Raw genomic sequence first — 14,353 nt, 5'->3', positions numbered from 1 at the left:
TAGACTCAACCCTACAAAATACAAAGCTGTAGCTTTTGTGCAGCGTGGTGTGTCTGAGGTTCTGGTCTGGGCTTCCTCGTCTCCCAAGCTAAATGTCTATGGTGTTGATGCATCTGAGCCAGTCCTCTAGGCTGCCTTTGCAGTTAATGGAGAGAAATGGAGCTTTCCAGTGCGTGATTCATCTTACTTATTTTAGACGTCTGCTCTGTAGTGAGATGAATCATGCCCTCAAAGAGCCCGTCTGCCTCATCTGTCCTGTCGCACAGCTCGGCTTCCCAGCCGCCTGCAGGAGCCTGGTCACTGGTTGTCCTCGTTGCATGAATGTTCCTTCACTCCTGGCTCTCCCTGGGAGTCAACCAGCTAATTGCCTCCGAAACCAGACGTAGGAGGGATCACTTGCTGCAAGAGCTGCTGTGTTAGCAGCGTGAGGAGCAATGTACCAGGTTTGGCTGCCTCCGTCCTCAGAAGCCCTCCCACACATCTCAGCAGGCTTCGCGCTGGGTACGTGTCCCCTGCAAGGCGTGCTGGCACGTGCTATAAAGCCAGTACTCCGATGGGCTGCCACGCAGTAATTTCTGTGTTCAAAGAACTTTTGAATTGAAAAAAACACCACAGCACCACCAAAAACCACAAAGATAATATGCTCAAGGGCTCCAGAGGCAGCCCAAAGAAGATGACCAAGCCCTGTCCATCGTGTCCAGAGGTAGCCTTCTTTAGCCTTCAGGAACATGACCCAGTAATTACACATTTGCTTTGTAGACGTCTGAAATTTTGCAATTTGAATCCCACCCATTGCATTTTAAAATGATAAGAACTCTGCAAAATTTCACCCAAGAGTTCAGCTATACACTTCCAAAAGGAGGTGAACATAGTGATATGCAGGGTAGAGCCAGAACAGCTGAAGATGTGTATCATTCGTTTCTATGGCTAGCAAATATTTACAGTTATTGATGGAATTTATTGCCACAAGCGCTTTCCACTCATATTTGGTTCTGCCTCAAATATAAAAAAATACTGTTGCACAGTTTAATCAGATGATTTTATATTTTCCCCTGGTTTAAGACACCAGTGTGTGTATTGACAAGTCTTTTATTTCTTCACCGGAAGCCACAGATTTGGTGGCAGGACAATGGGAATCCAAAATTTTTGTCTATAAACATGGCTGATATTTTAATAGGCTGCTAAAGAAGAAGAAAACTTAAATGAGGGAAAAATCAGTTACTGAGTTAAAAAGATGGAAACAAGGGAAAGTTCTTGACTAATTCCCTTTCACATTTAAACAGAAGGGAAGGGAAGGGTTGAGCTGTTTGAATTACTGGACTGAAACTTTACAATTGATCTGGGAAAAATTTCATGATTTACACTTTTGTGCCCAAGCTAATGCTAGAAAAGCCAGAAATTCTGCAAACCTACCATTTTACACCTGATAGATCATGAGCCTTTTGCACATGCTTATTTAAACTTTTTATTATAATTTCAGATTTTTTTATGACAAATGATGCCATGTGTGCTACGGATTATTTAGGGGTTATCAGATGATTATCGCAGATGGCTGGTGAGGGAAAAAAAATAGAAATAAATGGTCTGTGGGGAAAAGTCACCACAGATTACTGCCAGATTGGTCTGAAGGAAACATCAGTCCATATGTGTGAAATATGTGGAAAAAAATCAGACCTTCAAATGGATTCTAGCTTTCATAAGAAAGCAATGGCATTGACTTAAGGTTTTCTGTGCTCTCTGGTTATCTCATCTACTGAAAACCTAGGCATCACTCTGGGTAGCATTTTCTTAACATACGTTATACTTCTGGGACTGCTGAAGTTGGTGTCTGACCAGTGCTTGCAACAAAGTCTGTCTGAAAACTGATTTTTGGTACAGTGCTAATTTCATGTAAAGCGCCCACAAGTGAAATGATGTATGTATAGAGATACTTCAGGATATTTAGTAGGATATTTTAAAGCGGTATTGTAACTTTCCAGCTGGTGTCATCTATTCATATGAAGAAACAATCAGGACATCCTCATGTTCAGGTGTCATGGTGCCTTGTCAGATGAGTCCTGACCGTCAGGAGATAGCCTACCAGTGGTGACAGCAGTGGACAGAGATGCAGAAAATCGGAACTGGTGTTCTGGGTCCTCCTGGATGAATGCGTGATGTGTGTGGCGGCCACAGGGATCTGCTCACAGCTACTGTCTACAAGCAAGGAAAGCCACATCATGATGCCACTGCTGGGTCTGCGTTGAGGAAACAGGGTCACAAAACCTGGAGGGCAAGCACTTCTAGGAAATGAGTGTGCGTTTATCAGGAATAAACCTGATTTTCCCGAAGCAGCTGGTTTGCAGGGACTGGGTACACGTTATTTGCAGATTTCGTTTGAGAAGGCTTCCATGGGTACGAACACTATGGAGCAGGCTGAAAAATATCTGAAAAACTATAAACAAAGGCTGCCAATGGGCATAAGGAGTGCCAGCTTCAGGAGGGCTTTTTGTCCGTCCTGAACATACCCGTACTGCGTCACCGACATCAGCGGGTTACCCCCTGCAGGCAACTTGATTCAAGAGCCGTACTCTGCTTTCATCCCCGTTCATCGTTTGTGGATCTCATTGTATTGTAACTACTGATCTGCCCAGTGTGGGTGTTCAGTAGGTGTTCGAGCAGACCCCTCGAATGTATTCATTAGCGAGTGGAAATGGGCTTCTTCGTTGGAAGGGGCTAGGGACCAAAGGTGACGTCTGAGAAGCTATTCAAAAGCATTGCCGTGAATCAGGAGCTCTGTCACAAAAATAGCGTTTGTGTGGTGCTCTTAAATATAAAGGGCTATAGAAAAGGTTGATCTCTTTCTGTTCTTTTTAGTGAATCTGACTTATTAAGCCACCGTGTTTTTAACCTCCTTTTCATGTGTTTATTGATAAATTTTGGAGACCTATCAGTGGAAAGACAGTTTGTTGTCTTTAACATTTTAAGGAGCTGAGAGTAAGCCGTGATAGCTCTTTGATACCCCACTCTTCTGAAAAAGAACCTCATTCATGTGATTAATTATAGTGTTGTTTTTTTTTTTTTTCTTTTTCTTCCCTGTCCCCACAATGGCTGCCCTGTAATTCCACTACTTAATGAGATCCTTCTCATCCAAATAGATTTCAGAACAAATGGGCACAGATGTTTAGGTGTCTGGGGTTTCTTCTGCTTGAAAATGATTGTCAGTCTTCATTTTCATTTCAGCTTTCAAGCCGGTAGAAACAACGGCATTCCTGCCATTGCAAGCGTTATTCAGGCGTGTGAACTGTGACTCATTCTGAAAGATTACACACTTTTCCCTCCCGAGCGTGCACCTATCCTCCTGCTGGGTTAGCTGCTTGCAGGCCGCTGTCTGAAGCCAGCGTGCTGGGGTACATGCTGCTGCAGAGCTTTTTGGCTGGCTGGTGTTCAGCCTTGTGCTGTGCAGAATATAGCAGTCCCCTGCTATTGCAGACAGCAAGCTTCAGGGTGGGAGATGCTACTTTTGTCTATTTCTGAAAAATATGTTATCAAATGTCTTTTTCAGCATCTCTTTACAGAAACAAACAAACAAAACCCAACGGAAAACAAAGAGCAAACCCTAAAAGAACAATAAACCTCATACAGACCTCCTGGCTCCCATTCACTCCAGCCTATGTTTACTTTGGCTGAAAAAACACCAGTTCGTAATATCAGCTCAAGGCAAGCTCCATCTGGTCTGACCGTCCTCTTTCATCACCTTTGTTTTCTGGTTTTGTCCTCTCCTTTTCTCCCTGGTGTCAGAGGATTCCTGCTGTCACCACGCAGGCTCGTGGTCCCCAGCGGGGCTGGCTGCTGCCTCCCCACCAGCCCAGGCCTTGGGGCTGGGCTGCTCCCCTCCATCATCTGACTCCATCCAGGCCTGTTGATCGTTATCTCCTGTATGCTTTCCAGGGCTTTTTGTGAAATAAGGTCCTGTAGGAATCCCAAATGTGTTTTTTTTTTCACAGCATCTCAGGATAGCTGAGGTGGGAAGGGCACTCTGGAGGCCATCTGGTCCAGCCCCTGCTCAAGCAGGGACACCCAGAGCTGCTTGCCCAGGACCACGTCCAGGTGGCTTGGTTTGTAGTTTATTGAATGTTGAAATTAATTTATGGAAAAAAAACACACTCATTATGGAAGCCCCGTTAATCACAACTGATTAAAGGGAAGCTTGAAACTACCTACCCAGCCACAGCAGTGAATTCTCCCACCTGAGGATGAAGAGTCGTGAGGAATCAATCTTAATTCAGTACAACTTAACACTGTGCTTGTATTTATATCTACTTGAGGGCAAGAGATAACACGTCTAAATTTCCTAGCACGACAAAAGCAGGCAGAATTTGGGGAAGGTACTGCAGATGGGAGTGCAGAGCCCTGTTGCTATTCGAGCACATGCCTGGAAGACCTTTTCTGTCCCACTTTGTCTGCGTGGGAAGTGTTGTTTGAAAAAGTGACAGGGTCCCCAAGGTTCAAAGCTGATGGGCCTCACAGGGAGTACAGAGAGCATCCACTGCAGCTAGTTCCCCGTGGTTACGAAAATGAGGATTTGTAGGGCCAAGGGGAGCCACACTGGCATTTTTTTCTGGGAAAACAAAGGATTCTGGTATATCTTGTCAGGCAAGCGTGGGGGGTGAAGGGGGCTTTTCTCAAAGAATGCAGGAAGCTATCTTTTCTAATGAGATGAAAATCTTTTTAGATTTTAAAAAAAAGGAAAGAGATTGTTTGCAGAAGTTTCCTTTGGTGATTGGTGTTTGCAGTACAAATCCTTCTTTCAGTGGACGCTGGAGCAGAGAGATGTGATAGACAGAAAATGCAATAGAGATAAAAATGATTTCACTGTTTTCAGATGTCCTGCTAGAGGGTTTAGATATTTAGAGTTTGTTTTTCTTCCTGCATTTATATAAGCTGAGGCTTACCTGGGTGTCCCAGAATAACTGTGTGGACACTTGTATTCTGGATAAAGAACCCTCTTTTCTGAATTAGCTGCATCTGCTTTTGAAGTTGATTATGATAAATCGTACTTAGATGCTCTTTCGCTGGAGCTCAAACCCTACTTTGTTCTGCAATAACTTTCATGTGCAGACAAGCCCCTAGGAAACTCTTCCTGTTTGAAAGGAAATCTCCTTAATTTATTAGCCCTTGCGCTTTATGCTTGTGCTGAAAATGAATGCTGTTCCTTTAAGTGGTTTGTGTTTTTTTTTTTCTTTGCAGACTGTAAGGTGGCACATTGATCTGCAACCATGGGCAAGTCCAACTCCTTCCCTGAACTTTGAGGCCTTGAGGTTCCTGAAGTATATTAGCACTTCTCAGGTAGGTTTTCATTTCAGCCTCCATTCAGAAAACGGTTCTGCCTGACACAGTCTGTGCCCTCTCAGATAAGGAATTAACCTCACACCAAACTGTTTTTGCAATTGCTTTTGGGTATATGCTTTGTTTCTAAAGTCACTCAACGTTGCAGTGATGGTCACCATGAACGTAAAGGTCAAAATACAGGGTAGAAAGCTTGCATTATATCCTTTCTTTTTATTTACAGACCTATCTGTGTCCTGACAGAAGCACAAAAGGACTGAAATCCCAGCAGTGGTTCCTCTCCCAGCCGCTGTCTCTTTCTCAGACAGAAAAATACTGAGCAGTCTGTAGTGAGAGGGCCGTGTGCTTATCCACTTCAGTTCTCAATAATAATGCAATAACCCCGGTCCTGTTCATTAAAAAAAGGATGCATTTGAGGTTCACAGTAAAATGAGATCAGTGCATCAGTCCCTAGCTTGGATGAATTTTCCAAATAGTGCCGAGAGAACTCTGATTACCTGAGGGCAAAAAAGGGGATGATGACCTGGAGAATTAGTATTTTTATGTGTTTTTTCAAAGGTGACATCTCCAAACCCAGCGTGCATTGACAGATAGTTCCAGGGCTCAGCCTATGTGGAAACTGGGCTGTCGGGTCCACATAGAGACATCACTTCTGCACAACAGCATTTATGCATGTATTTCCTGTAATAAAGAATGGAAAAGGTACTGGATACCCACAGTTCTGATGGGGTGGGTGTTTTAGGTACCTGGGTCTATCAGGAATTGGACCTTGAATGCAAATTTAACTGCACCATTAGCTTCCTCTGAAAAGCAGCAAAAAGTCTCAGCTCACTGAAACGTCATTCACGTAAGAAGTTCTTTGTCAGTGCAGTGCTTTCAGGGCTGAGACAGAAGACTCACCTGAAGCATATCTGGAAAATATGCTGCTGTGCCTACAGTTTGGTAGCTGGGAGGGCAGCAGAGCAGTCACTTATCCTCCTGCTTGTGGTACCCTGGCTAAATGCTCAGAAACACAAAGAGAGCGTCTCTGCCTGCCCTGATGCTGGCACCGAGAGGACAAAAGGCAAGACAACACAGCGAGAGATGTGTGTAGGGCTGCTTGTTTTACAGTGCACAAGTTTAGGCTGAGGCAACATGTTAAGCTGAGAACATCCCTCATCTCATTGCCTTAATAAACAGTGGCAGATGCTGCTAAACTCTGCCAGTTGCGTCAAAACCTACAAGGACGTCAATTAGCAGAGAGTTTATCACTTCTGACACACTTATCAAGAAGTTCTGATCCCAGAGTAACTGACCCTGGGGACAAGCCTAAGTGAAAACAACAAAATGAGAGAAGCTCTTGTTTCTGACCTGGCAGCTGTTACAGGATTAACAGCTGATGGGGTTACACCATGCCGAGTAGGAGCATTTCTGGAAATGGGATCCTACTTATGCAGATGAGCATGGACTCTCGTTATCTTTGCTTGCTGAGCTACTTACTCTGCTGGAGTTCAGCTCCCTGCTGTAGCGTGGAGCAGCTCACGCTGCTGGAGGCAGGAGATGCCGTGTCAGCGGGTCAGGGTATGGCCAGAGAAAGCTTTTTCTTGCCAGTGTCTGGCGACCAGATGAACCACCTTACAAGTGCTGTTATTCGTGTGACAGCAGCGAGTGGAAGCCCAGAGCAGGACATGAGCTCAGCGCAGCAGTGTCTGTAAACAGATGGGTGATGGTGCTAAAGGTAGGGTTCAGGTGTTTTGATTTGGGGTTTTATTTTAATAGCAAGAGCTATTGCTAGCTAAAATTGCTCCAAATTCTGAGGGTTGGAATTGCTCATAATACCATGAGTCAATTAAGTGGCAGCGTTGCAGAATCTCTTATTTTTCTGTAGAGAGCACATTATTCTTCTGTAGCTTAAAATTAGTGCTTGTTATCACAATGCCATTGATTCTTTGACTGTTAAGTGACTGAAGGGAAATGGGTAGTGGGGTGCAGTGCAAATCAGCACTTAAAACTTAGTAAATCCCAAGAGCAGCATGAAGAGATGCTGTATTAGCTTTTATGAATTTTCCATGAGAATCAGGAGCTAAGCAGGAATAGGGAGGTGGTGAAGCAGCTTGCAGCTCTGTGGATGCAATGCTCTGCATAATGATCTTTCAAAGCTTAAACAACTTTAAAAAATAGAGGTTTATTTACTTATTTTGAGGAACATGCTGGAGAGTGCCTATCACAGCAAAGGCTTCCAGTTGTCATTCTCACTTCGGTTTTTGTCTCTATTGTCATCTTTCTACCTTTTTTTTTGGCTGTCTGGCAGTGCCAGCTCCCATCCCCGCAGCCACAGCTGGTGCTGGGTTCAGGGAACAACTTCTCATTGTGGTGGCTCAGCAGGGCTCCTGCAGTGTCTGTATCCCTTCTCCTTTTGCAATGCTTTTATCCTGACTTGAAGCTCTCAAAATATAATAAGCCAGCAGAGCACAGACACGTGCTATGATTCCTCTGTTTAGTTAAACACTTGCTTAAATCCCTTTGTTATTGAATAGGGGGTGTTGTAAGGTCATGATTAAATCTCTTTGGGAGATTCAGGACGCTACAGGTGTACTGTATAGCATACATTGCGGTGACACTGCAATTTGTGATTAAAACATTGAATTGTGACATGATTTGAGCATGGTTCAGGATGCGGAACCTACTCCAAGGTTTGAAAGGAAAAAAAAATAAGCATTTTAATGCTGAAATAACGTGTTCTCAGGAAAATTCATTTCAGGGCATAATATTAATGTTTAATTATTTGCTTTTTAAACTGTGTTGCTCTCTGGGGGATTATGTAAGCCCTGAATTTCACCAAGCAGAACAGACAAACAAGGAAAAAAGTGATCCAATTTCCATAGCTGCGGATCAGATTGACAAGCAGATTTAAATGAAACTTCTTTCCACTCTTTTCCTAGAAGGCAAATTAAAAACAAATTTAAAGTTACGTCTTAAAATAAAACATGCTTTGATTTCAACAGATTTCGTGTGAACACATGAACCTGAGCAGCCTAGGAGGGAACTCCGAAACCACAAAGAAGCCCTGGTCAGTCTGCCTTGATGAGAGGTTTGGCCTCATTCATCGGATCAGAAGCAAGCAGTGCCGTCTCTATTCCCTTGGGTAAGTGCTCCGTTTAAAAGACAGCAGATTTTTCCGTGGTGCATTCGAGCATCAAAGAGCCTTCTAAATGCAGCACAGACTGCAACAAAGCTGTCTTTTAAAATACTGGCTTTGTTCAGGTGTGTTTAGTATGTGCTGATGTGCTTCTGTGAACTCTGTTTTTAGGGAGAAACTTTTCTGCAGGAGGGTCTTCATTTTCCTTCGCTTTTCTGTCAGTATGAAAATAAATTGCCTCACGGTGAGCAGTGAGTGGTAGTTCCAGCAGAGGAAGATGGAAATTAGTGAGATAAACTGGGGAGCAGTACAGCGTCTTCCTGAGCAGAAGTGACTTGCGTAATTGCCAGGTACTTCAAGCAGCATTACTTCTAAAACTTCATTAACTACCCCTGGGAAGAAATTGTACATTTCCATACGAGAACGTGGTTGCTGAGCACTTCAGGGGTGATGTGTGCCGAAGTGATAATAATGAAGGTGGTTGTGGCCTTATTTTAAAACGTTTGTAGTGTGTGTGATGTTTACAACACTTGAGACTGAAGTTTTCGCTCTCGACAGTACAAGTGGCTTTGCAGGTAGCAAAACCACAACTGCAGCCTGTTTCCCTGCTGATAATGCCTCTGCCTCTTGCAAGGACGAGGGAACTCAGTCCTCAGACTTTGTCAGGCCACTGGCCCTTTACATTGTCCCTCAGTGCACAGTTGCATCAGGAGGGTGATCAGCAGGATCTGGACCTCATTTCACACAGGTGGCCCTGTGGCTGCTGCCCAATGCGACTTTGGGGTCCCGTGAGCCAGCTTTAGGTTCGGGGTGCGTTGGAGGGCTTCATCTCCCTTGAACCAGCACAGGCTGTTTCTGTGATATTGCTGCTGCGGGTTCAGAAATGGTCCATGGCAAAGAACTGCGTCTGGGTGACATTTCTCAGTGATGAGCACATGGCAATTAACACCAGCAATTAAAATAAAGTGGATCCAGGGTACGCTGCTTTCATAGGGAGTGCTTTCTATTAATTTGTGTGGGCTTTTATTTGGATCAATCTTGTACTGAGCTGTAAAGCACAAGCTCCTCAGAGAGCGAGGAGCTCTCAGGTCTTGTTCAGCTATGAATATTGCTGTGGCAGAACAACAATACCGAGCCCTTCAGGGATGAATCATACCTACAGAGAGCAAACTCCTTCTGAGCACTGGTCTTACTTGCTGATGTTTTTTAGAGCCCTTTTCAAATGATGCTTCCTTGGTTTTAATGCGAACTATAGGTTTACATGAAGGTTTTTGGTCAGTTTTTCACTTTGCTGTGGAAGTTAGGAGAGATGCTGTATTATCCCACACGTAGGTACAGTCTGTACCTGCTCAGCTGCAGTACTGACTCATTGCCTCAGGTCGTCTGCAGGGAGAAGTGGACACATTTGGGTGGAAAACCAGGTAAGCTGAGTAACCTTCTGGAGGTAGCTGCAGCCTTCACTTGATTATGGAGGAAGTCTAGGATAACACAGCTGTTCACTTTAGGTGTCTTGGCAAAGTACCTGTAGTTCAGTGGAACTAATATATAGACCTTACCCTTCAAGTTACATGATCATTAATATTAGACCCGAGCTCTGTTATTAATGTGCCTCTTGCCTTTTGATATTTTGGATATTTTGGATGAAATTTTTGTTGAAATAGCAAGTAGACACAATGCAGAGTTTATTTCATCTGTGCTGGGAAACAGATTCAGCACAAAGGTGAGCAGCACAAAGGTAACTTGCAGATGGTTTTGAACAAATCTCAACTAGTGAGTGTACTCTGGTGCTTTATGTGGTGCTGCTTTTGATACGGTGCAGGGAGCCCGAATGCCAGATTTTCTGTAGTGGCAGAACAGTAGGGCTTAGCAGAGATTGAAACTGATGTTGGCTCTTCCATCAATCATCAGATACACATGTGCAGTAAATACCCAGCTGTGATGCCTCTAACGAAACATCTAAAATATAAAAGAAAAATATTTGAGGTTAAGGAGGAGCAGTTTTTAATCCTTTGGATTCCTTCCGCAGCCTTTGGAGCTGGTTGCTGCATAATTCTTCTGTCAGACCCGCTTCCTTTAGTTTATGACAGGCAGAAAAATAATTTTGCTCAAGTAAGACAAAAATCCCCTTTAAACATTATTTTTCTTTATCTCATACACTTCATAAAGAGCAAATGGGAAGCATCTGCTTTCAACAAAGAACATTCTCCACGGAGGGGATGGATGGAGGACAAATGTGAAAGTTCAGTGTGAGTGTTACTGGGAATCTTGAATTAAATCCATAAATCATTAAAAATTGAAGAAAGCATGCTGCTTAGACTTTGCCCCGTGAATGCTATAAAGGAGGTTGCTTTTGAATGGGAGTAAGCACTGTCTGAAATGTCTGGAGGTCTTTTTAGATGAGCATTAGTGGCTTCCACTACTGGGAGGCAGCAATGTTTGTGCTTGGGGGTAGGATTTCCCAGTGTGATGTGTAATTGCAGTGTGCATTAGTGAGCTGTAGTTATTAGTGCTAAATCTGCTTAGATTACGCTAAGTCTGTTACAAACACAACAGGCAGGCACTCAAGCTGGTATAATATAAATTAATAGGATTTCAGAAACTTAACAGTTGAGGTTTGAAGAGTCTCACTGCAACACCACGTAAAAGCCTATTTTAGGAGGATCTTAAATTGTAGGAGCTTTAGGATCCAGGCAGGGGATGCTTCTTTTTTCTGAGATGCAGAAATTGCTTATCTGCCTTTGGGTAAGAAAAGAGAGGGGAAGAAAAAGAGGCCAGAAAGGGAGAGATGGACCTTAATATGCATTCTTTTACACCTCTGTCCTGTGGCCCCTTTGGAAGCTGGAGCACCCCATGCTGGAGCAGCTGCAGTTGTCCACGAGAGCTGGCAGCGGGTCCAGCAGTGCTTCTGCTCCTCTTGCACAGGGCTCATCTGCAGGATGTGTTTTCTGCTGCTTTCAAGGCTCACCTTTACCCCTGCTGCAGGGGACCACATGCAACCCCCATCTCTGTAGCCAAGCTCTGTCTTATTCTGTGAGGGATAGATAGGTTGGTGTCTCTAGCATTTTTTATTTTGCTGTTACTGGAGACAGCAGTTGGTCTCTTCTGGTGGCCTTGCTATTTTTCTGTGACCTCAACACATTTCTTAAGGCTGCCTTTTTTTTTTTTAAATCCTTTTTAATTAACAGAAAAACTTTAAAAAAAAAAAACCTCATTTGTTTACTTCTCTTGTGCTGTGTTTTCATTTGGCATGATCACATGTGAGCCTGGCATTTTTCAAACCAGTTTGCAGTTCTGTAGCGACCTTATTTTGTCTGGTAAGTACTTGTGATTGATTAGTTCTCTCTTCAGGTATAAATCTGAGCTGTTAGCCCGAGTGTCAGAAGATATACCAGCCCCTTCTTCACCCTCAACTATTTTTTGTTCTGTTTTCCACCACTGCAAGCCTCCCTTTGCAGTCCACATACGAGTAACAATCTGCTTGAAGGCAGCCTGAGGCCTGCCTACGTCCAAAGCATCTCGATTGTACCAGCTGGAACTGTTAGAAGTGTGTCACGGATGCATGTGTCCATGGGTCGCTGGTAGGCTCATTGCTCTAATGCTGCATTTGTCCCAAACAATTTGTATTTTGTTCCTTTTCAGCCAGCTTCTCATTCCGAAGGGATTACGCCGGTCTTTGTTCATCTGCGCCCCTTCTGTAGAATGCCATATGCAAACAAACACGCCGATTCACTTGGTTAACTTCTGAACTTTTTTCCTGGTGTCTACTGAATGTACTAAAAGAAAACTGCCCTCTTTCCCTCCTACACATCTCTATGGGCTGGAGTCGTGTGAAATATAATCGTTCTTAAAAGCATACTGGGCTGTTCTTGCAGTCCCCGTATCCTTCTACTCACCCAGGACTCCTGAAGGGGAAGATGGTTCAGTGGAGGACCTTCTAGGAGGTCACTGGTACCTTAGGCTTGGCAGATGTGATACCGTATTGGTAACTCCCAAAACATATGCTCTTCCAAACATTGTATCAGGAGTTGGATTCACTTTAGTTTACCAACATGTCATCTATGTCAAACATTTAGTGCTGCCTTAATGTTGTATCCCAGTGTAGTATGATGTAAAATTTATCACGTTTTACACGTTGATGCACATAGCCAGAATTAGTTCAGACACACCATTTTAAATATGCCTAAGCATAATTGTGTTGCCATGTAGCAGATGCTCTGTCAGTACCTCTAAGAGTACTGCCCTACAACGGTTTGTCTGTGGTAGATAAAGGCCATGCTGTACAGAGTACAGAGTGGATATTTTCAATTTGTACAACTGGTTGATGTGCTGAATTAAAAAACCTTGATTCCCTTCCCAGTGCTACATGTGTGTATCCAACAGCATGATTTTGATTAAGTTTAAGGTTTAGTTTATGATTCAAACCACACTTGGAACGAGCTTGGAGGGGATGAGGTGAAGAGGACATCATATTTTACACAGCAGGGAAGGCCTGAGGTCCAGATATGTGATTGCAATGGAAAATACCAGAGTTTTCAGTTTTCTTTTATCCTGTCTGAATCAATTGGCCGTAGGAGGTGGGAGTGTGGCACAGCCTCATAAAGCACGTCTTTTCTTTGCAGAGACCGGGGTTGGGATGACACTATTTTCAGTACAATGGGGCTGTTTGTCCTGCGTTAGGGTCTTTTTCAATTTAGCATCAATCTTTCTCTAAGTGTAAAAACACTGCTGCTGTTGGGAAGGAGGTGTTTTTAAATTTGCATTTTAATCTGTGTCTTCCTGTACACAGATTAGGAGAGCAATTTGTTTTTTGCATCTTATCCCCATTGGTGGCCATTGTGGGTCATCGTTGTGTAGATATGGTAGGAAATATGACTGATTTCTACAAAGCAGCATTGTATACATTTTAAATACATTTGTTCTTCTGCATCTGTTCCTGTAAATTTTCTTTATCTAAGTACTTATTCCGAATCTACAGTGGGCATTATTGTTCTTCATCTTTATTTCTGGTTATCTCATCAGAATTAGGGTAAGATAACCTAACACAGCACTGTGGATAAAATCCCAAGAAGTAGCATGACAGCTCCTCCACTCTGCTTCAGAAACCAACAGGTTGGATTTTTCCTTCTTGCATGCCACAGTCCTCGGGATATTCTCCTCACCAGTAGGTCTTTTTGCAACGTCAGTATTTGCATCTCGTTTGTTCCGTAGGCTGGGCAACGATGACAACCAGTTTGAGATCAGCATGGCTAACAGTGGCTGCGAGGTGCATCGCTTCGACCCCAGCATCAAGTCAGCGCACATCCAGGAGGGTCGGCACCTCTGGTACCATCGCCTCTCTGTTGACTGGAGGGATCCCAATCCAGCCATTGCTGCTCATAGACTTCACAGCAACACGAAGAAGCTGGGCACGATACTGAACGAATTTGGACATCAGAAGGTAAGGACCCGGGCGGCAGGTTTCGGACTGCAAGGTTAAGTGTTGGGAAGGCTGCAGAACTCGTAGAGCAATGGGGTTGGACCAGATGACCTCCAGAGATCCCTTCCAACCTCAACCATTCTGTGACTCTGTGATTCTTGCTGTCTCAGGAGCTCGGGTGCTTTCCAAGGTTATCTCCTGACAACAGTTTTTTCTTCAGAAACACTTGCAAGGCATTCCTTCTAGGGGTGTCTTTTCTATCTCGCTTTTCCTGTGCACTGATAACAGCCACTTTGATTTTAAATCACAAGCCAAATACTTTCCTCCTTCTCCCTTCCTTTTCCCTTCAGCTAGCTGGTGACACTGGGCATTTGTGTTTTCAGACCTGTGGAAGTTCTGGTCATTGCTTGGGTAAGAGTACTAAACTACTCAAGCAGCACAGTTTACAAAGACAAAAATATTTGCATCAACAATTAGAAGAGAAGAGGTAATGG

At 43.7% G+C, this 14,353-nt stretch overlaps 1 protein-coding gene across 8 annotated transcripts in view; it reads left to right on the top strand.

Annotated features, from left to right (window-relative positions):
* Positions 1–14,353, top strand: part of METTL24 (methyltransferase like 24) — a 42,651-nt gene that overhangs the window by 13,162 nt on the left and 15,136 nt on the right. For 7 of the 8 annotated variants that reach the window (XM_035564791.2, XM_035564795.2, XM_035564792.2 and 4 more), the window contains exons 2-4: positions 5,227–5,325; positions 8,310–8,449; positions 13,652–13,880. In XM_035564791.2, the coding sequence (XP_035420684.1) occupies positions 5,227–5,325; positions 8,310–8,449; positions 13,652–13,880 (468 nt within the window). Of the gene's footprint in view, positions 1–5,226; positions 5,326–8,309; positions 8,450–8,614; positions 8,794–13,651; positions 13,881–14,353 lie in introns of those variants that run through there. The other variant, XM_035564796.2, reaches the window with a different exon arrangement.

This window comes from Cygnus atratus, chromosome 3 (assembly GCF_013377495.2).
Source record: "Cygnus atratus isolate AKBS03 ecotype Queensland, Australia chromosome 3, CAtr_DNAZoo_HiC_assembly, whole genome shotgun sequence".
NCBI lineage: Eukaryota > Metazoa > Chordata > Aves > Anseriformes > Anatidae > Cygnus > Cygnus atratus.
The sequence above is the reverse complement of the archived record's forward strand: the minus strand, read 5'-3'. Positions and strand labels throughout refer to the sequence as shown.